This window comes from Schistocerca serialis, chromosome 3 (assembly GCF_023864345.2).
Source record: "Schistocerca serialis cubense isolate TAMUIC-IGC-003099 chromosome 3, iqSchSeri2.2, whole genome shotgun sequence".
Taxonomy (NCBI): Eukaryota; Metazoa; Arthropoda; class Insecta; order Orthoptera; family Acrididae; genus Schistocerca; species Schistocerca serialis.
In genome coordinates, this window is record NC_064640.1 from 223,798,434 (window position 1) to 223,822,772 (window position 24,339).

General features: G+C 36.9%; 1 protein-coding gene across 1 annotated transcript in view; it reads left to right on the forward strand.

Annotated features, from left to right (window-relative positions):
• LOC126470757 (cholecystokinin receptor type A-like) overlaps positions 1 to 23,655 on the forward strand; it is a 524,339-nt gene extending 500,684 nt beyond the window's left edge. Inside the window, exons 2-4 of the mRNA XM_050098764.1 lie at positions 11,542 to 11,656; positions 22,611 to 22,778; positions 23,644 to 23,655. Of these exons, the coding sequence (XP_049954721.1) occupies positions 11,542 to 11,656; positions 22,611 to 22,778; positions 23,644 to 23,655 (295 nt within the window). The remainder of the gene's footprint in view (positions 1 to 11,541; positions 11,657 to 22,610; positions 22,779 to 23,643) is intronic.
• The last annotated feature ends 684 nt before the right edge of the window (positions 23,656 to 24,339 follow it).

The following is a 24,339-nucleotide window of genomic DNA, read 5'->3' on the forward strand; positions in this document are numbered from 1 at the left end:
TTACAGAAAGCTTTTGAGAATGTTGACTAGAATACTCTCTTTGAAATGCTGAAGGTGGCAGGGGTAAAATATAGGGAGCGAAAGGCTATTTACAATTTGTACAGAAACCAGATGGCAGTTATGTGAGTCAAGGGACATGAAAGGGAAGCAGTGGTTGGGAAGGGAGTGAGACAGGGTTGTATCCTCTCCCCGATGTTGTTCAATATGTATATTGAGCAAGCAGTAAAGGAAACAAAAGAAAAATTCGGAGTAGGTATTAAAATCCATGGAGAAGAAATAAAAACTTTAAGGTTCACCGATGACATTGTAATTCTGTCAGAGACAGCAAACGACTTGGAAGAACAGTTGAACGGAATGGACAGTGTCTTGAAAGGAGGATATAAGATGAACATCAACAAAAGCAAAACAAGGATAATGGAATGTAGTCGAATTAAGTCGGGTGATGCTGAGGGAATTAGATTAGGAAATGGGACACTTGAAGTAGTAAATGAGTATTGCTATTTGGGGAGCAAAATAACTGATGATGGTCGAAGTAGAGGGGATATAAAATGTAGACTGGCAATGGCAAGGAAAGCATTTCTGAAGAAGAGAAATTTGTTAACATTGAGTATAGATTTAAGTGTCAGGAAGTCGTTTCTGAAAGTATTTGTATGGAGTGTAACCATGTATGGAAGTGAAACATGGATGATAAATAGTTCAGACAAGAAGAGAATAGAAGCTTTCGAAATGTGGTGCTACAGAAGAATGCTGAAGATTAGATGGGTAGACCACATAACTAATGAGGAGGAACTGAATAGGATTGTGGGGAAGAGGAGTTTGTGGCACAACTTGATTAGAACAAGGGATCGGTTGGTAGGACATGTTCTGAGGCACCAATGGAGCACCAATTTAGTATTGGAGGGCAGCGTGGAGGGTAAATATCTTAGAGGGAGACCAAGAGATGAATACATTAAGCAGATTCAGAAGGATGTAGGCTGCAGTACGTGCTGGGAGATGAAGAAGCTTGCACAGGATAGAGTAGCATGGAGAGCTGCATCAAGCCAGTCTCAGGACTGAAGCCCACAACAACAAAAACAACAATTTGATGCGAAACATTACTATGGTGAAAATGGTGTTTATGATATCCTGATAATTATTTTAATCGATAAACATACGCAACTACGTGGAACTGCAAAACTGTCTGTGAACGTTCTCATAATTCGTACAGTCATATTCTATTTTTTAATCATATTAGTGTGAAGCGCTTTCAGCTTGACTAATTCGAAGAGTAGTTGTTTTAAAACTATCAGAGTTAAAAAGTAGAACTATTAATGGTCAGTGCGAGAAGTAACCAAGGAACAACACCACGCTTACTACTTAGCACTACAGTGCTGTCTTCCCAGTGACGCCAAGAGGTGCTGACCATTGGCAGCATTCACAGCGGGCAATGCTGTACACTCCTAGATGCACAAGCTAGTCAATTTGTCCTTGTACTTCAGCTCCCCTAATAACAATTTACTTGGCCTTTTCAGTTTTTTCTTCCCATGTCAGGTCCTTGTTAGGACCTGGCGGATTCTGTCCCACAGGTCAATTTCTGTACTTGTTTTTTTAGACTGTTGTGCGGATTTTCCTTAGTTTCCAAGGTAAATTTTGTTCACCGATGAAGTACATTTCAACAGAGACTGTGTTTTGAATACTTGAAATAGCCACATTCGGGATCAAGAAAACCCCAAAGCCACATGTACACAAAGATTTCAACACTCCTTTGGCATCAGTGCCTGGGCAAGTATCTATGATGGTCATGTGATTGGGCCATACATCCTTCCACCCCACCTAATGGGTGCCAGGTACTTGATGTTCCTGCAGCAGGTGCTGGTGGAGTTTTTGGAAGATGTGCCATTGGAGATTCAGAACAAGTTGTGGTTCCAGCATGATGGTGTGGCAGTATATTTTACATTTCTCGTCCAAAATCATTTGAACATAATCTACAGGGATAGGTGGATCAGTCGAGGTGGACGACAAGCTTGGCCACCAAGATTCCCCGATTTTATCCTTTGGACATTTTCTTGTGGGGCCACATGAAGATTCTTGTTTATGAGACCCCTGTCCAGTCAGAGGAAGATCTAATTGTATGGATCATGGGTGGAGCAGATGTCATTATCCATACATCACACATTTTGGACAGAGTTTGTGCAAACTTGCTGTGCAGATAAACTGTGTGCACTGAACATGGTGGCCGGCTGGAGTGGCCGAGAGGTTCTAGGCACTTCAGTCTGGAACCGCGAGACCACTACGGTCACAGGTTTGAATCCTGCCTCGGGCATGGCTGTGTGTGATGTCGCTAGATTAGTTAGGTTTAAGTACTTCTAAGTTCTAGGGGACTAATGACCTCAGATGTTAAGTCCCATAGTGATCAGAGCCATTTGAACCATTTGAACATGGTGGTCATCATATCAAACAGCTGTTGTAACACTGCAATTAATAGGAGTGAAATCTGTTTGTGTTGTTTCCTCGTAAAATTGAAACAAATGTTTCTGGACATGGGTTCCTATGAAAAACTTGATAAGTTCCCTCTAAAACCTCTAGAAGTGTGTAATGCGAATTGTGAAACCCGCTCTATCTGTTGGGTCTACTCTATATTGCTTCAACACATTGGTCCATGCCTTTCTAGTGAACTGACTCCCATTGTCACTTATTATTATGTACTTTGGTAGGCATGAATTATGAAAATAGACTTTGGCCAACTTTTCTTCCAACTTCACCTCCTGTTGCTTTCCTCAAAGTATTGAGAGACTAACTCAATTGCCACAAATACATATGTCATTGCACCACTAGATTTCGGGAGTGGGCCCAGGAGATTTACCGCAATTGCTTCCTTGGGTTCCTTTGGCAGTACTACATGCACAAACCCTTTGTGCTGTACTGTAACAGTCTTCGTTTTCTGACATGTCTCATAATTCTTCAACAGTTTCTTTATCCATCTGGTCATGTCAAAAAACTAGCAATCTTGCCATGATTTTTCCATATATTTCCTGAGACCAAAATGTCCACAGCTGAGATTGGTATACCATATTATGAACGTTATACTTTGTTCCAGAATGCACACCCACCATTCTTCCTCATTTACATTGTTTCTATGGCATAACACTCCGTCATGCAAGAGGTAATATGCCATGATCTTGTCTTCCCCAGTGCTATTCTACTTACTTTTAAGTAGCACTAACTTTTCACCCTCGTTTTGCTCTCTTAGATGCTCGTTACTACTCTGCACGCTGCCCCTTCCTGTATAACCCCTTTTATCAGATAAATCTTGCTTTTTGTTGGCAAAGGAGGTGCAAAATGTTCTTCTAATCCTATATGCATTTGAGATAGCGCATCTGGCACTGTCTGTGAAGTTCTTGGTATGCATTGAATATCGAAATTAGATTCTCATGGAGCAAGCATCCATCACATTGATCTGTTATGCCACAGTCTGCATGTTAACATAGATGACAAAGCCTTGTGATCTGTTACTACAATAAATTTTCGTCTTCTCAAATAATGTCTAAATTTAGCAAAATGATACACTACTTCTGATGCTTCCTTCTCCATTATTGACTACTTCTGTTCTTGTTCATTCAACACCTGACTACCAAAAGCAATGGTTCTAATTATTCCTTTCCTTTTTTCTCATGTTTTTTATATAAATGGACCCCTAGTCCATAATCCAAAGCATCACACCCCAAGTAAAATGCCTTTGACATATCTGGATGAGCTATTTTGGAGCATTACAAAGTTTTTGTTTTATTTTTGCAAAATCCGCAGTACCCTCCTCTGTCCATGACAATGCATTGCTTTTCTTCAGCCATCTATGCAGTGCTTTGCTATTTAATGTTTGCTCACCAATGAATCAACAGTAGAATCCACAGAGACCAATAAAACTTATCACCTGCTTCCTGTTTATCGGTATCTGAAAATTTCTTATTGCTGTCAGCTTCTCTGGGTCGTGGTTTTATTCCTTCTGGCCCAATAATATGTCCCATGAAAGGTATTTCCAGTCTTCTGAATTCTGACTTCTGAAAATTAAGGATGGCACCTGCACATTCACAACTTTCTAACATTTCCTCCAGAGTCCTTAAGTCTTCCTCCCACATTTCACTGGCTACAAACATGTCATCTAAATATATCATAATTTTCTTCAGCAAATCTTCTCCTAGCATTTGGTCTAGCATTGTAATAAAATCAGACTGGGATATGTTCAGTCCAAAAGGCAGCACTCTATATTGATAATATCTTCCCTTGTACGAAAATGCTGTAAATGGCCTTGACTCTGGGTCTAGCAGTATTTGATGGTATTCAGACATCAAATCCAGATTTGTAAACATCTTTGCTCGTTTAAATTTCTGCAACAGTTTGTCTATGTTCTTTGATTGTTTCTTTTCTGGTTCAGATACCTTGTTTGCTTGTCATGCACCCAACACAAGCCTTACACTCCCTCTTCTTAGCCACAGTAACTAATAGGCTGTTGTATTGACTTTTAGATTTCTCTATTACTTCATTTGTTAGGATCTACTGCAGTTTCCTCTCTACTACTTCTTTTCTTGCATGTAGTATTGGATAAGATGGCTTAAAATATGGCTTATGCAGCTTTAATTTTATATGATATGCTGAGCCTTTTATTATTCAGGATCTATTTCCAAAAACTTTTCTGTATCTTCTGATTAATTTGGATAGCCTTTCAGCTGCTCTTTTATCAATATTCTTAGTTCCACGTATTTTGTTGCTGACTTCTTCCCATGTGAGCTCACTTGCATCATTTGTACTGACAGATGCGGTTTACTAAATTTTCCTCTTCCATTACATCTTCACAGGTTGCTACTTAGCAACGTGGGAAAAATCTAGTACTCTATCTAGTGTAATTTTGTCATTGAAACTTATCTTCTCTTTTTCTCCATCATAAAGTCTCGCCTTATTTTCTCTACTTATTTCTACTTCGTGCTCCATCAACCAGTCTGACTCTATAATGACTTCTTGCAAATTAGGCATGACTACCACATCCATTCTGTATATGTCTCCTTCAGTCTCAACCTCCACCATTACTTGACAATTCACCACTTTCCCGTATCCATCAACAGCTTCTTTTATTGTAAACTCCATATGTTGTTTCCTGATTTCAGTAGCTCATTATATATGTTGTTAGCTATATCTTGCAGCTGGTTTCCCAAATTGACTACAGACCTAGTTGCACACCCACGTATTTTAACTTCAATTATTGGAGTAATTATCACCTTATCTTTTACTGTTTCCTCTAGTGGGTCTTCTAATTCATCATTTAGCTGTTCAGCCTTTATGGCATAAATATTTATTTCTTCATTGTCTGTGTTTACAGGCCCTGCCATGTGTATTTCAGGTCGGGCCACTCCTGAAACACCTACATGTTTCCCGTTCCTCCATTCTCAGAAGGTTCTGCTCCACTTCTCTGCCTCCATCCACTGCAGCTATCTTTGTGCAAGCTGCACCTTTCTTCCTCTCTTCTACCTGTTCTTTGATCATCATGAGATCTGAAAGCATAACTGCCATGTTCTTGGCCTCTACCATTTCTCTGTGTTCCGGCGTAATGTCAAGTGCCAACACAACAATCAAGAAAGGAAGAGCAGAGAGGGCTGTGAGACGACATCAGCCAATAGCACACTGACAGACCCCTCTCTAGGACATCAGCAAGACATAAGCGGCATCTAGGCCAAGAGAATATAAGTACCGCTCTGTCTGGCTGTAGCTTGAGTTGAAGACGAGCCATCCTATTAATGCTACAGCAGTGACTTATGAAATGTATTGTTTTGCTTGTATTGGAATTGTATTTGCTGAAGAGCTTGCTTGTGTTTGTCTATCGCCCCTTGCTTAAAACATGTCAGTATCTCACAAAGTTAATTATTGTAATCATTTTAATCATTTCCTTTTGTAATAAAGTCCATTAATATGATTTGCTTGAATTGTTGTCTAGTGATCCTAGAAATCAGCTTTCCTAGGCACCCTATATTAGACGAGCTGGCAGAATACAACACTCTGTCCATTCTGCCACTACTGTTAGTAGCATGTCCCATGATGTGGGGCTGCACTACTGGAATGGTCTGTGTTCACTTGTGGCAGCCTATCTGCACACTCTAATTGCTCAAATATAACCCTGGCCTGGCCCACGGAGTCAGTAATGGTTACTATTAAATGACTACATACTTCACGTGGCAGCCTTTGTATCACCCCAATTGCACCACATTTTTCTCATCTGATTCCTCTCTAATTCCTTTTCAAAGAACTCACTGTAAGTTCTTGCTCATTCTCTTAATATGGAAAATTCCATATAAAGATTAATATGTCATCCTGTTTGTTCTTGGGCCAATACTTTTTTAGGAGCAGCTTCTTAAATTCTGCATACGTTAAATGTTCCATATCTAACCATATGCCCCAGTCATATGCTTCACCCTCTATTTGATTTATGATGTAAGCAATTTTAGTTCCTTATCCTGTAATTTTGGTAATGATCTCTGGAAATTCCTTATAAATGCAGCAGGGTGTAACTTGCCTTTGTGGTGGAATTTACTGAACTTACAACTGTTTATGAACTCCACTTGAGGGTCACTACTGCAGTTTAGGCACTTAATGTTTTATTTCACTAATTAGTTTCTCAGTTACAACCGGCTTGATCTTTTGCTCAATATTTTTTTGTACTTTCTATATTTCTGCTACCATCTCCCCTGTGACTTTCACCATCTTCTCAACCTCTTCTACTCATTTATTAGTTTCTTCTCATCCTTGTGCGATCATATTTGCCAAAACCCCTAGTGTGTTTATCTCTAGTGTTATGTTATCCTGCATCTGTTTTTGTTGTTCTTTTATTTGTTTAACTACTATTGCCTGTTTTCTGAATTGTGATTTTATTTCATTGTTTACTTTTTCATGTTCTTCCTTCCCTTTCTTTTTAATTCATTATCCATCTTTTCCTCCCATGCTTTAAATCTTGCCTCAAAACTTGTGAATCACAAATTGTTTTCCCTGATCTTCTTCAAGTGCTTTAATGTCTGATTTGAGTTTGCTTAATATTAATGATTTAATTTCCTTGTTTGACTTTTAATTCCTTCTATTTGCTTAATTATTTTTCTGTTTAGTGACCATTACATTTCTTTTACTCACTTATCTATTTTTTCATCTAATTCCTTGACTGCCTTCATCATTAGTTGTAAATCAAAACCAGTTCCTCCTCTTAGCTCTGGGGTTTCTTCGAAAATGTTGTACTAACTATCTTTGCTTGCCTCCATAGCTTCTCAGTTTTCCATTTTGGGTGTGATCATGGCTTTTGTGCCAACTGCTTGGGGTGTGGCCTGAATTCCTGCACTTTCCCACCCCATGCTATCTTCAAAGAATAATTTTTTTGAGTTAATTAACAGATTTTCCTCGCCATCGGATTCATTTTCTTGTTTCATTTCACTCCCTGGTAACCAGTTTTCCTGTTGCTCTACATTTGACTGATATTTGCCTCCTCTGAAACACTCTCCTGTTTGATTTCCTCTACATGCAATGTTGGCTCATTTTACACTATTTGAAATTTACTGCTACTTTTCTGTATCTGATCACAAATTTACCAATATTCACTGTTCTAAAATTTCGCTGTTTTGTCACACACATACTTCATAGCCTATACAGCACCTGTCATTGATTACTTTTTGTCACACTATTTATCAATTTCTACTGCATCATTTTTTGGTTAATGGCTTACAGCAACTTGCAACTTGTTTTGTACTTCTGCTGCTGCTGTTGGCCACTGTACTGCTAGCTGCTGATTTTTGTGATGTGGCATCTGCTTGATCTGCTAATCATCAGTTAGCCTGGCTTCTTCTTCTTTCTTGTAGCAGCTCTTCTGTCATATCCTAAATGTTTAGAAAATTGTTCCTTCCTTTGTTCTTCTTATGAGCACATCTGAGAATCATGCAGTCCATGTTGTCATGTGTTGTTACATGTAAGCTGCCCCCTATATGTATCTCAGTTTGCTTTCAATGTTTCACTCTGGCTGCTTGACATTTTCAAGGCTATCAAACATCTATACAACCAGTTTTTTGAGTGGCAAACATACTCTCAAAGTACATGCAACTGTATTTAGAGTCTCTACTGTGTAAATTACAACACATGTCCTATCTACTTCATTCAAACTAATGTGAAACAATCCCATAAAAAAGTTAGGAAAGTGATTGATGTTGTCAACTAGATAACACACAGGTATGAAGAACTTGATTTTATTTGTTTCTTGATTGCAAATCAATTTCACATGGTTTCAAACTGCACTTGCACTACACTTGCATATCCTCCTCATTCATAATATCGAATGTGTTAGTCATTGACATTCTTTTTCTGTGCAGTCTTCTTTTCCATATTAAATATTTCATAATTGACGAATTAATATTTTTAACACAGTTCTCATGATGGTGCTCTCATACATATTCACATCCTGCTCACATGAAGGCTACAAGTATGGCTCGAGTGCAACTGACTGCCTACCACCAGCCAGTCTCTAGAATGAGCTTGTACCTTCTAGAACTATGGGGCACCCAATCAGTGATGCCGCTGCACTGTAGCAAAGAGGTACACTGTGCTGTAGCATAAAGTATAGGGGTAGATTCAATCCGTCAAATGCCACATTTACATCTCTACCCTTACATGGTCATTGGATGTGTAAGGTGAGTTGCCTGGGGAATGAACTTTGTGTAGCAGATCACTTTCACCAGAAAAGACTGCAATTTCTTCCAGATTTTTGACCCAGCAGTTTCTCAATAGCATTGATATGCTCTGTCATCAGCATGATCCCTTTGCTGCTTAACATATGCCCCAATACTGCACAGGATCTTGCATTACTCCAGGTTACAATTCAGTCTGTTCTCTAACAGCTGCTAAAACAATGTTTACAAGTTTTACGTGAGTTCATCGATGGTAGCACCAGTCACCTAAATGTCATTTAAATAGTTTATGCACTTTGGAATGCCTTGAGTTAGTTGCTGTGTGTATCTTCGGAAACTTACTGTTGCTGAGGCAACCCCCAAAACGTTGTCTCTTGTAATGAAACATTCTAAAATGCTTTTTTTTACCAAGGCTTCTCATGTATCTGCATCTAGAGGTAGCTGCAAGTATGCATCCTTCAAATCAGTCTACGTAAAATATTGCGCCCCTGCTAACTTTCAAACAAGGTCCTGGTCAAGGAACTGGGGAAATGTCGATCCAACTTTGTGCATTAATCATGGTCTTAAAATCACTGAAAATTCTGATGAACCTGTTCTCTTTCTTTATAATGGCCATGAGTGTCACCAAGAACTATTGAAGACTGGTGTAATTGCTCCACACACCTGTAATGTGGAAAATTTGGCCTTTATGGCATCCAGCATAGGTACAGTGGACTGCATGAGTGACATATGAATGTTAAACTCTTTAGCCATACCCAACATTGATCGGAATAACTGCTGATAATTTTGTGATAATGGTTCTAAAATCTAGAATTGTATTGAGCTTGATGCTAGCTCACATCATCCAGTACTCAAAAACTGAATGCAGTGAATGTATCTAAACCAAAAATGTTTACAGCCGGCAGTGAAGTTATGATCAACAAGGTGATGTGCCATTCCATATCCTAGTATTCTGCCCACACAGCAGTTTGTCCTCTCAAAGGAATCTTTTGCTGGCTATATCAAATAACCTGCCACTGCGGCATCTGCAGACAGATGGAGCCCAAACTCTGATAGGTTTCCCAGTTAACCAAAGAAATTACTTCCTCTGTGTGAACTTAGAACTGTGTTGTAACACCACTGGTATTTAATTCAAACAAGAGGTTATTAGGTGCTCGGCCGGGTTCTGCCAACACAAGGGTTAAAGCAAGCACTGATGCTTGGTCAGGTACTGCACCCAGAATGTAGTGGCAAACACCAGCATGTTGACTCATCACTCCGTTGTCCTGTCCTGGCACAGTGCTGCTAAGAGCCCTCACTTGAGACATGCAAAAAAAGTGGACACTGGCGATGCCCATGATGAAGCCAACAGTTTGGACAAGACTTAAATGGCTATGGGAGTGAATCCAATGTTGAGGTGGGGTAGCATCTTGTGATCTGCTGTAGATACAGAAAGGGAGGGTCCATACTTTTGCACAATCTTGTGCAAACTGTTACTACTGCTAAGTAACAAAGCACTCAGGACTGTGGGATCTGACATGTTTCTTACCTTGAATACAGCGTAAATCTACACAAGTAGTTTTTCCACCTCTCTACAGTGCCATGAGACATAGAAAACTGCGGAGACAGGGGTGATGGCTGCTTGCAGATGTTCGCCCCACTGGCTGCATGCTTGCGTTTTGGACCAGCTCTACATCTCGCTTGACAGCTCTTGCATCTGCTCCTGCTGTAGTAGTTGGCAGTAGTTGCAGTTTCATATGTTCCTGCTGTTGTGTCTGTAGCATTGTTTTCTGCTGCCAAAAGCTCCAGAAACTTTTGATCCATTGTTATGAATTTATGCACATGCAAGAATGAGCCTCTTCACCACTTTAGTAACACACTACCCAGGTGAGGGAATGCCACGAGTCAGTTTCTGGCAAGTGGCAAAAGGACCAAGTGGATGATGGGAAAAAATGTACACACATCCGAAAGGGCAAATTGAGAGTAATCCAAAATGTGAAAGCCTAGAATCATCAACAACGTACAAGCAATGCCAATTCTGGATTGCCAACACTGATCAGTTGCAAACTGCTAATATTGACTGTTGTGATGTAGTTCTTTCATGTCGTTATCATTAAAAAGTAGTTGTTAAGCAAATAATTGTATGAATAAAAATAACACTAGAAAACTGCAGCTATTTGGTGTAGTTTTATGGAAGGAGATACACACCAAGTTTCGCCATACCAGAAGCTGACCAACAGCTGCATGTTAAGCTGTGCAACATTACTGAGGACAATGTAGCCAGACAGATTTCACCATGCTTGTCTTACAGGTCTTTGTTTATTTAGTATTTCAACATATAGCAGTGATAATATGCCCCTCAGTACAGCTGATTATTTGAAGGTGACATTACCATAAAAATTGGTAATAGCTGTTGAACATGCTTGGGATTATGACTGAAAATGAAATGGTTTTGTAATAACTTGCAATCACTGATGCTCCACAGCCATATGGTTAATTTAAACTCCTGATGGAAAGTGCTGGCTAGCCGTTCAGTCTCATCGTGACATGTTTGTGTAAAATGACTGAAAACATTTAATCCACAAGAAACAAAGACATTGCACATAATATAAATAGAATTACATTTCAATCATATGTGCGTATGTTGAGTTAACTTTGTTTAAAGGTGCAATTTTTTTAATCAGGAGACCATTCTGATCAGTTTTTAAGAAAAAGTATGAAAGTATGTTAAGTTAAAGTGTCACTCTTGTATTTAGAGTTAAAACAGTGTGTCTTCATTTTCTTTCTAAATTATTTTCATCTATACTCTAAGAGCATAATATGTAGAGGTCATCTGTTTAAAAAACTATTATAAACATACTCAATAAAAGACTGTACTTTTCAGCACAAACAGAATTTCCAGCCGTCAAGAGAACACATTGGCAGCCTCACAAAGCAGCAGACACACAGTGACTAGAAGACGAAACAGGGCTGACACAGCACGCGCCACAAGGAAGCAGGTACATCAGTCAACTAAATGCTACCACTGATTGAGTACTCACAAAATTCTCTAGTGCATGGCTTGAAGGCAAGAGATACATTGCATAAAATTCAACATATGCAATTAAACATCATTAAAAAGTAGAAGACATTGAAACTTAATTCAGGTGAACACAGATTTTTTAGTTACTGATCTCTAATTCTGATGTATGGACTTATCCAGTCAGTTTATAAACATTTACTTAATTTTACAAGTGGAGATAATTTATTTCTCTGCATAATTATATGTACTCGTACATGCAGTAATTAAGTACCAAAATAAATATGGTGTATTCTGAATTCTGAAGAATTTAAACATATTATGACTTCAAAACAATCAACAATAAGTTTTTCTTCTCGTGTAAAATCTATTATGATGCTCAATAAAAGACATAACACAAGTAATGGTTGGTCTATCTTATGGCACTGAAACAAAACACTCGTCAAATCTTCAGTTTGATTTCAGTATAAGGAATAGTTATCCTCATATTATACGAAATTGACACACTTCTTCCAAACACAAATTGAGCACAAGGGAAATTTTTGCCACAAAATAGTTTTCATTTTACATTGAGATCATCATATGGCATAATTGGTCAGGAGATCCTCTCTACAGTTCTTAGGCTGGCAAGTCTTTCTGTCACTGCAAACTGGTTCTTGCAACCTCTTTTAATGACTTAGTAAACATTTAGAGCCACTTTAGGTTTGCTGGTTTAAAATAGCTGATGGCAGTGAGTCTGGCTGCAATTGACGTTTGTCCCAACATGTGTAGATCAATGCACAATTGTTTCTTGTTTGTGCCCAAAATAAATATTTCAGCAACTTGAATGGAAGAAAAATACTTATAAAAATTACTTATGATACAAACTTCCTCCTTTGTTGTTAAAGGAAAATATGATATGTGATTTAATTCAATTTTAGAGATATGTATTATATAAGATACATTAAGTAAGTGATGCTCAGTTATAGAAATATGAAGACATATTTATATGAAAAAACTCTCTGTTACAGACATCTACAAAACACTAAAACTAGAAAACACTGAGATGCCAGATTAGTTTAATATTATAGTTCAAGCTTTTTTGAACACTTCTGGCCCTTGTCATCAGAAGTCAAACTTCTATCAGGACACTTCTTAGAACAATTCTTATAGCATGTTGTTGTTGTGGTCTTCAGTGCAGAGACTGGTTTGATGCAGCTCTCCATGCCACTCTATCCTGTGCAAGCTTCTTCATCTCCCAGTAACTACTGCAACCTACATCCTTCTGAATCTGTTTAGTCTATTCATCTCTTGGTCTCCCCCTACGATTTTTGCCCTCCATGCTGCCCTCTAATACTAAATTGGTGATCCCTCGATGCCTCAGAATATGCCCTACCAACCGATCCCTTCTTCTAGTCAAGTTGTGCCAGAAATTTCTCTTCTCTACAATTCTATTCAATACCTCCTCATTAGATATGTGGTCTACCCATCTAATCTTCAGCATTCTTCTGTAGCACCACATTTCGAAAGCTTCTATTCTCTTCTTGCCTAAACTATTTATTGTCCACATTTCCCTTCCATACATGGTTACACTCCATACAAATACTTTCAGAACCGACTTCCTGACACTTAAATCTATACTCAATGTTAACAAATTTATCTTCTTCAGAAACGTTTTCCTTGCCATTGCCAGTCTACTTTTTATATCCTCTCTACTTCGACCATCATCAGTTATTTTGCTCTCCAAATAGCAATACTCACTTACTTCTTTAAGTGTCTCATTTCGTAATCTAATTCCCACAGTATCACTTAATTTAATTTGACTACATTCCATTATTCTTGTTTTGCTTTTGTTGATGTTCATCTTATATCCTCCTTTCAAGACCATGTCCATCCCGTTCAGCTGCTCTTCCAGGTCCTTTGCTGTCTCTGACAGAATTACAATGTCATCGGCGAACCTCAAAGTTTTTATTTCTTCTCCATGTATTTTAATTCCTAATCTGAATTTTTCTTTTGTTTCCCTTACTGCTTACTCAATATACAGACTGAATAACATCGGGGATAGGCTACAACCCTGTCTCACTCCCTTCCCAACATCTACTTCCCTTTCATGCCCCTTAACTCTTATAACTGTCATCTGGTTTCTATACAAATTGTAAATAGCCTTTCACTCCCTGTATTTTACCCCTGCCACCTTCAGAATTTGAAAGAGAATATTCCAGTCAACATGGTCAAAAGCTTTCTCTAAGTCTACAAATGCTAGAAATGTAGGTTTGCCTTTCCTTAATCTATTTTCATGCATGTGCTTCATAAATAATTGTTATTTATAGGAAAGTGAAAAGGAGACACATAAACAAGCAAGAAAGTTCCAGTATACAATGGCTCCACAAATTATCCAATTTTGAAATAGTGACACCTATTTCTGAGTTCCATAGAAACTTGTAATCAATTCATCAACACAATGTTACAGAAAAAAGTGTTCAGAATGCTGTTCTTGTGTCCATATATTATATAGCATGTCTCTGCAATAATCTGTGAATCTTCTGTTGCTCTCCTGTGTTTTCCATCAGTTTATCCTTCAAAGCAACATTCCCAATTTTCCAGTGTTGTAATGTGAGCCATGTGCATGAGGTATTTTACATGACCAAAAATGCAGGAATCCATGGAATAAGTCCAGTGATCTAGGACTATGCACTAGTGTATTAACCAAATTTTCAGCCACAGTTAAAATGAGACATCTTATAAAAGATCAGGAAGAACACTTTGCTACAAGTGAAGATACTTCATAAATGTTAATCTATGTAGCAAGAATTAAGGTCCATTTACACCGTGAGAGAGTAATCTCACACGGATACTCAGTAACATGTACTGCTGATATTGTGAAGTGTGCATTATAAACATTACAGTAAGTCCAAACATATCAGTTATGGAATTAAAAATACCATCTCAGCTGAATCTGTTCTTTAAAAGAAGATAATTATGTTTAATAATAAATTGTGGCAGAGCAGAAATGCAGTTGGAAGGCAATTCTGCATTGTTGAAGTCCTACACATGATGGGGATGGTATGAGTAGAGTAATTGGCAATTTAATATCTGATACATGATACTGTGCCTCAGTACAAATGAAGTTCTCCTAGTCAAAATCATCAATCAATACCCTAGATATTGTAACAACTTTTACTCTACACCAAGTGGTATGATTTTAGCCCCACATTTTTAAAGACTAAGGAGACACCATGTTATATCAATTAAGGCACCATTATAGCATTTTATCCATCATGATGATGATATATGAAGTATTATCAAACAGCCTCCCTTATGCTATTAAACAACCAACATGGCTTTTTAAGAGGAAGAGCCTATACATATTGAGTCTATAACATAATCTAGTTAACTGGAAAACACAAAGAATTCAACAAACCTACATTTCTAACAGTCAAAAATTATGGCATGCTAAAACTTTTCTTGGAGTCAGTAGAAAAAAACTATTGGAAATTATGAAAGAAAAAGGAGTTCCAGCCCATATGTTAAATGCTGTTAGAAATCTCTGGCCCAAGAGAAACAATAAAGCGAAGGTAATGTGGGAAAAAAGCAAGTAACTGTAAACCAATACTTCAGATAAGCATGTCCTTTATCATCTGCACTGTTGTTTAAGTTTTACATATAAATTGTTATTTGTAACTGTAAAGAAAGTCTTGGCTCTGAAATCTAATACAGAGCAGTACCAAAGGTGGACTTATTTGCTGTAGATGATCAAGTAATCACAACATAGTCAGAAGATGATTTACAAAGACCAGTCCATGAACTGCGCGCGTGCACACATGCATTTTTGTTCTCCAAAAAACTGAGGCCAATTGAGATTTGTCAGGAAGTTTGTATAATGTATGGAAATGATGAACTGAGTGAAGCTGAAGTGAGACAATAGTGCATTACATTTAACAATGGCCAGCCATACTAATCTTCAGGAGAAAGTGTGAAGTGGCCCAGAATTCTCAGTGCTGAACTGGTGGAGAAAATCAGTGATAATATTTGCACATGTGAAACATTAAAGAAATCGAGGAGAGTGATATAAATCAAAACATCAAGGAAAGTTACATTCCAAGGTTTGTTTTCATTCATGACAATACATGACCTCACACAGTGATTTAGACTCAAAGGATCTTGAATGGCTTTGGTTGGGAGCATTTTAGTCGTCCACTGCACATTCTGGAACTTACTGTGAACAATTTCCACTTTTTTCCACACATGAAGACCTGGCCTGCAACACAGGGCTTCGGTGATGACAAGAAACTGTACAAAGGTGTCCAAACAGAGTTGAAGTCTCAGGTGGCAACATTCTACAATGATGGTATTAACAAGTTGGTGTATCATTATGATAAGTGCATTAATTTGTACGGAAATTATGTTGAGAAATAACTGAACAATGTGCATTTCAAGTGTAAGTAATAAAATAAGTTTCATTTCTTTTTTCTTTTTTTTTTTTTAATTCTAAAAACCAAGTTACTTTCTGAATAGCCCTTGTATTTTCACATTTAAGGAAATTTGTGGCTGAAAAAATGTTTCAAGTCAAATGAAGAGACTATGAGAACCATTAGTGGCTATTTTACACACCCTCCAAAATAAATCTTCAGGGGTGGACTCTCCTAATTGGAAAAGTAAAGTGCACTGCCATAAGAGGACGATGTTGAAACATAAGTGCATTTTTATCTAACAACTACTGTATTACACTGCCAGGCCAAAAAGTTGTCACATTGCTCTCATAGTGTCTCACTAACAATTAAGAATAGCTGCTGAATCCCAACACCAGGTGCAATATGATTCATGATTAACTTCTTGGTTGAATGGTCAGTTTCAAGAAGTGTTATGTTTACTGCATCACTGTCAAACCATTGTGCAACAAAAGTAAAGTTGTATGATACAACTAGCTGTGAAATCCCAAAGGTTAGGTTCAGCCACCTGAACTGGAAAAGTATATTCTATCCTTTGCACCCATAGTCACCTTTCCTTCACGAATTGCATGCAGTGTGTGTTTCTTAAGTGTAATTGTTAAGAATAGAATAGGTGACTGTAATGGGTGTAAGTGTAGTGTGGTGTCACATATGTGTTGGAAGATGGTAAGAGAAGAAAGAGGGTGAAATCTGCCACCAACACAGCACCTACTAATCTCAAATACTAATGGGTTCAACAAGTTTAATGTCCTCATCTAAAATGTATTTTCCATATTCCATCACAAACCATTACTTTTGCCTACATATTTAAAATATATGAAACTTTAGAGAAGATAAAGGCCCATTTTCTTGTAACAACATTTGTTGTTTATTGGATAAATGGGATATTCTTGAGTTTTTCAAATTATTGTAAATGGTGAGGAAATTTGAAATAAAGCACACTCTCTTAATGTAATACCATCACAGTTTGGCACGGATCACTCTTCATCCAGCTTTCACAGTTTGTCATGGCTGGTAAAGCACATTGCACATTGGTAATCTCATGTCAACATTGATATTTCTTGGAAAATACTGAGTGGAATACAAACAGTGGAATAAACAGAGATAACAGCTCACTGTATAATGTAGACAGCTTACAAACTAGTGTTGTTCTTCAGAGCACCCACAAAGCTAGTAAAAAAATGGGGGGGGAGGATTTATAGACTGATCTTTTCAGCATTTTATAGATCCAGCTTGTGCTCCATACTTTTTCCTTCTTGGAGAAGCTTCAAAGCTGATCTTAAAGCATACATATTCTGCCAAAATCGTTTACAGGTGAATGAAGGCTGTTGTTGTTGGAATATGTAATTCTTGTACAGCAAACTCTTAGCCTCATGATATTTTGACATATAACTCATGCATTAATTTCATGTTCTTTATCACAGTAAGATTGCTATATCAGGTGTTATTGTGTTGAGTTTGACAACTCAGGTAGGGGAAAAAAATAAGGGAGAGGAAATACTCAAGTACAGCATTGTTTTTCAGTTATTTCTTCAGGGCACGTGGTTACCTTTTCTTTTCATACACAAAGTGTCTGCTGAAAATTTATCTTTTCAGTTGTCTTGCTTTCCGTAGAACTATTACTTATCTATATTTTTTAGCATATCTTTTCCAACATCAGCCACTGAGGATTAAATATTGAACAATGATACAAAATTTGTACATTTTTGGAGAAATCTCAGCAATGTGATCACAGCAGTTGTGACAATGTGTGGATGTCGACAGATATATAACTTACCCTGTTGATTTATGCCACTGCTGCTCAGCCTCTAACAAAAACTCTCCAACCTGTCTCTACTGAGAGGTTCTATTTACACCTAATTATTAAGAATAAGATATGCTCTATTGTAGCAGTAGAAAATCCATAGGTTCTACAGTTCATTAAACACAAAAGTGCTTTAAACGACTCTGAAAACTGATATGTAAATGCTCCATGATAATTTCATTTCATCCTTTGCATTTGTATCCCTTATTCAGCTCATACAAAACATAATGCAGACAAATCTGTCACCCAATCACAGCAGACTATAAGGCTACAACATATACTCAATACTATTTGTTCACTTTTATTTTGACTGGTCTTCCTCGGTCAGAATTAGTCCAAGTCAGCAGTGTTAAGGTAAACAGTGTAAGTTTTTACAGCTTTGTAAACAATCAATTTGGTGTCATGCTAGCAGCTTTAGTGTCATCATTGCTGATTGTTGTCTGTCATTTTATAATACTGTTTGAGAATACTGAAGGAAATGTAGTTGCAGGTTATATTAAATATCAAAGTGGTCTCTCTGCAGGCTGATTTATAATGAATAGCTGCAGAACAACTATCTGCACCAACGACATACAGTATCCCGTTACATGACGTTTTTTGCTGATACATCTGCAAGGAACGTCGATTTCATCTGATTAGTCTAGGGATATGAAAATCCTGCAGAAATGACAAAGCAAAAAATAATGTGAACTCTTTGAAATTTAACAATGCAATGTGAAAGTGGTGGTTTTTATAAATTGTCACTAAATTTGACATTTTTCCTGTTCCTACATAAAAATGTTGTAAATCTGAGGATGGGAGTTCACTAACATTGGTAAATGATAATTACTGAATGGTGAAATTTGATTTTATCTTTCTTCTCAAATTTGAAAATTTCATATAATTTTAAAACAATAGTTGATTTCCCAAATAAAGAACTATCACTCTAGATATGTCGTCATGCGGACTATATTCCTGTAGCAGTTTTAGTTGCTGAGGTGATATTTCCCTGTTTTTGAGAGTTCTTTAATGTGATGCATCAATCAAACTAGATACTTTGGTAGTACCGCCAAACAGGGTGATTTCGGACAGTTTTGTCGTTATTTTGATTGTAACTTTTGTATATATTGTTAGATTAAATTGATTGTTATGGAAGTGGTAGGGTATAAGTGAAACGAATAAAATATCCCATAACCAGAAAGTGTATGTGTAGGTATATTTATCTGAGGCAGTTAAATAAAGTGTCCGAAGTCACCCCATGGATTGGGGTGATTTCGGACACGTGTTTTTTAAATCTCTGTCCAGAGTTACAGAATATAGAGGGCTAATTCGGACAGTTACTGCCTTTTTTAAAAATTCTACATGCTTTTTATTTGATTTTGGTGACATTTTACACATTTTAAGGTAGCCCTTTGTTACAAATAAGTGATATAGAACGATATAATGAATTTTATGTATTACAGATAAGTTCTGGACCAGCTCGTTTAATATTTTTGCTTAAGTGAACAGAAAGATCTTCTGACTGTCATTTGAGGAATAAATGCACCCATTCTTCTCCTGGCAAATTATTACAAAATTTCTTCTCTTTTCAGCCAGATTTATCAAGGTAGCCTTTAACTAAATATCTAATATCTTATTTAGTGAAGGGGAATCGGCAATGTGCAGCCCTCAAGATACCTTGCTTCAACATTTCTTCTTCTTCTTTTCTTCTTCTTCTTCTTCTTTATTTAGCACTGGCTGTCCTCCCATTTTTTTCGGATGTGGTTTTTGCACTTTATTTTTTAGTGTTGATTTAGGTATACCATACAAATCTGAATCTTTTCTGTATGATAATTTACCACTCTGAATATCACGAACATCTTTATCTAAAAGTTCTGGGTCATAATTACACTGTACTGTAGCACCTCTCCTGCTCTTATACGTTCTTGGCATTGTCCAAAATCACCCCACACAGTACACAGTTTTACAAAAACCATCATTATTTTATAACCTTGCACAAGAAACTCGACAAACTTGTACAGAAATTGTCTCAATGCTGTTAGCTACTGAGCACATCAAGAATTATGGTTACAATAACTTCCTGCTCGGCGCAACAATAGAAAGTTTCCACTTTACGATAATGCATGGATTTTTAACACTGAGACTGTTCATCAATTATTCCCCTATGGAAAAAATTGACGCAAAAGAAAAGTTGTGGGAAGTGATAAATGCAATCTTGCGCTTAAAATAACTGGTGCACAGACGTTAAAATAAGTAACTCTTTGTTTCTACGCAGTGGCAAAGAGCAAATAAGCCATACTGTCTGAATTCGCCCCGGTGTCCAAAATCACCCCGTTTGATGGTACGCTAGTATAAACATGAAAAACACAGAATTCTGCAGTATAGCTTTGCAAACACTTAAGTCAACATAGCATCTCATACTTTTCAACCTAACTTACGTTCTAGCCTACACAACGGATCATGTTGTTACCTCAATCTTCATTCAATCAACAGTAAAAATAATAGTGTATAAATATTGAAATAAATAATCAGTGTTGTGTTTTACTGCCATAAAAATGTTTGAATGAAATTGTATCTTTCTCTGTGATTGACTGATAGCAGCTGGATAAAACATTAACTGTATTTATAAGTTAAACACAAAGATTGCTTCATTAATGTACAAAAAATAACTTTTTGCTATTAAACTAGTAAGCTTTTGAGAAATATGCATAATTCAGAAAGAAATAAGCATACTTCAGAAAGAGGTGAAGGAAATACTGAAATGCCCTGTATTGCACTTTCGAATTAGTCTAATTTCTTTTATGGCTACAGATCCATTCATTAAGTCTGTGTTCACAGCTCTATGTTCTTGTTTCAACTATGGGAAGATAGTTAACTCTAGTAATGCTGACTTTGCAAAGAGTCTGTTATGTGTACTTAGAATGGCAGATCTCATCTGTGTAAGATATTCTAAAGGGATATCCTTCACAATGTAGTGGAAAAGCAAATTTTTATGCCAGCAAGATTTGTGGACATCGCAAAATGTCTGGTGTTATGCTGAAGTCAGTTTCTGTCTTCTATGTTCGAGTTTAGACTCAGAGGGGAGGGGGGGGGCTGTTTCACACTACAGTGAAGTACTCACATATCGCTGGCATAAAGTCTCAGAAGAGAACTTTCAAGTTACGGCAATGCTTTCTCTTAATATTTTTAGTGGTGTCTGGTTACAAAACTATTTTTTTCTTTAACTGATTAGATTTAATGGGTTTAATATAAATGATTTCTCTTTAAATAAAAATGAGGTCAGTAAATATAATGTAATTGCTAATTATATTTACATCTTCAACATAACACTGGAAAACAATGAAATAAGACAAAAATAAGAACATACTGCAAGCCAAAGAAGGCAAAAAAAAAACACTGACAGAAAATAATACTAACAGGCAAAAAGTAACAATGAAATTGGCCATAAAATATAACAATTTTATCCTGTACATAGTGAAGGTGACTCTTCCCCTCTTGCAGCAAGTATTTACAACCGACAGACATAAACTCATTAAAAATTACACACTCGTCTCTCATACTCTGTTTTGATTTAACTTGTGATGATCTTTTACATTCTGCCTGCTGTCTCTATTGTACAATGTGTGTTTCTGCCATGTCCATCTCTTACTTTGTGAGATCTGCTGTTCTGAGAGTACCATATGTTTGTTATTTTGCATCTTTTTCCCATAATGTCAATTTCCTCTTTGCCTGCTCCTTTAATTCACCTTTACCTTTGATAGGTACCTCTCTTTCCACCTGTGTCAGGCTTCTTATTTTTTATTTATAATTTCACCCTATGCTTTTCATTTTCCTCCTCTATTTTCTACAAGTGTGCTCTATTTTTGTTTAGATTGTTGCTCTCTTGTAACTTCACATCCTTTTCTCATAGTCAACTCCAATAACTTTTCTGCAACTTGTGATTTCTTCCTCTTCCTTCACAAGTAAAAAAGAAATTGCTGGAAATGGGAAAGAAACTTCTGAAAATGGAACCTGATGTTTAATGTTAATTTGACAACAGTTTTGACACACGTCATGGTTTCTATATGTTTTTGTTGGTCTTTATTACATAAGAAGGGCAAAGATGGAACAAATGTCATTAAACAACACAATAAGGCAATTCTAGCAGTCTTTCTTGGTCTACAAAGTAATGCTCATAATAAAAGTATTGTCCAAACAATATAGTAAAACCTTCAACCAGAATTCAGTGCAAGTTATGCACCTTGACATACTACGGCCTTTTCAATTACACAGCATTTTTTTTTATTGTTTTGCTTTTAAGTATTTTCCTATTCCCTCTGTCGAATCTTCTCCATATTTGTAAGAGTGTGTTTTGACTTTCATTCCTTTCTGTCCTGGCCTTCAGTTGGCTATAGTAGAAGTTCACTCTTTAAATATTTTTTTCTATGCTGAGCTGTAGGTGTTATATGCTTTGCCTTTGTCATTTTGTGGTATCATTCTCATCAGTTTGTGTGTGTGTGTGTGTGTGTGTGTGTGTGTGTGTGAAATTTAAATGTCGTAGTGTGCATGTTATTCCATTTTCCCCTAACCTGATAACTTCCAGTTTGAATTACATATATGTTGATAACAACTAGTTTACAATATAGACAGGTAAAATGAATTGTATTTTCCCACAGCCAGTTCCAAGTGTAAAGAAAAGTTTCACTGATATATGGATTTAAAATGTTAATTTTCTTTTTTTCCAGGTCATCAAAATGCTGATTTTGGTAGTAGTACTTTTCCTCCTATGTTGGGGACCAAGAATAATAATGAACATGCTTACTAAAATTGGTCTACAAAGTTTTACTCCAACTGAGTACACAATGAGGGTTGTGTTCAACATCCTGCCAGTCATTCATGCTTGCTTTAATCCAGTAATATACTCTTTCATGTCAAAAAACTTCTGCCGTTCACTGAAAAGACAGTTTGAGACTCTTGGCTGCAGAAGAAATTTGTCCAGGCACAGGAGCAGCAGTTTCAGAAGCAGCAGATTGCATCATGGCACAATCACACAACAGACAAGCATCAGACCGCGATACACACTGTCCTCATCATCGAGCACATACAATGCTGATGTCACCAGACACACTGAAATGGAAAACACAGATTCTGTCAACAGTACAGTGGTCTGATGAGAATTATGCTTAAAAAATCCCTGTAATTGCTATTATAATTATAATAAAATGACAGAACAGTGTGCATTAAATACATTTTGTTTCTTGTTCTGTGTATGCCCCTTGGAGTTTTACAGTGTTCTTTTCTTCCTGGTGATTTATTTCTTGGGCTTAACCTCTTTATTCTATGAAAGAGACTAAAATAAAAACACAAAACTTCCTTTTCTCTCAATATCTTTATAAATACAAAAAAGATGTCACGGCAGGAAATGTAACAAAATAAGCTTTACAACAACAACTTTAGTGTAACATTTTCTTTTATTTTACATGTTACACACACAGCAAGATCCTATGGAATGTATGTTCAATGATCAATAGTTGTTGCTATATGTGAGTATAAAAGATGTAATTGCTATGGAAAATATGGGCAATCATTATTTCACAACAGTGAAAAGTACTAGATTTAAACCTGTACTCATGGTTTCCTACTGTGTGTATCACATGTGTCAACACAGAGCAGTTTTTACAAAATATTTGACAAACCAGTCATATGTCTGCCGTAAAGTGTTACAGTTAAGATTAAATAAATACACCGACATGATTTTTTTTTTTTTTTAAATTACAGGTTGAGGCATGAACTGCACTCCATGAAAACACTCTCTCTCTCTCTCTCTCTCTCTCTCTCTCTCTCTCTCTCTCCCCCCCCCCCTCCCTCTCCCCCCCCCCTTCCCTTCCTTCTTTTCTTTCTTGTCAACTAGTATCTCATATCACATATTATGATTTTTATTATACAGATATATTTCTTGGTTTTCTAACATCTTTAACATGAAAGATCAGCATTTGAGCAAAAAGGAAGACGCACAGCCGTTACCAGGTTCCTCTCAGCCTACAGAAATCAAGAGTTTCTTTACGTGAATAAAAATGATTAACTGTGTCAGTCACTATTTAATTTTTAGTTTTTTGGTTGGCACTACAAAATTTGACTACATTGCTCCAATCATCCAGTACCTGCAATTTAAAATACAAACAGCAGGTTCCACATGTATGTCAACAGCACATAGCGGAGAGCCCCTAGGCTGTAGAATTAATCAAAAACTGACCCCAATCTTAGTTTAAGGGAAACTATTCACTGAAGAATATCTACAGAAAAATAGATTAAATTTAATATATCAGTATCCCAAAATAAAGAAGTTGCTCTGCTTCATAAGTTTAATTTATCTACCAATATTTGAATGGAAAAGTCTTTCATAGTTACAAAGCACAAATTGGTATATTGCCGCAAATAAAATGCTATATGTACAACTGATGTGCACACTGTGCA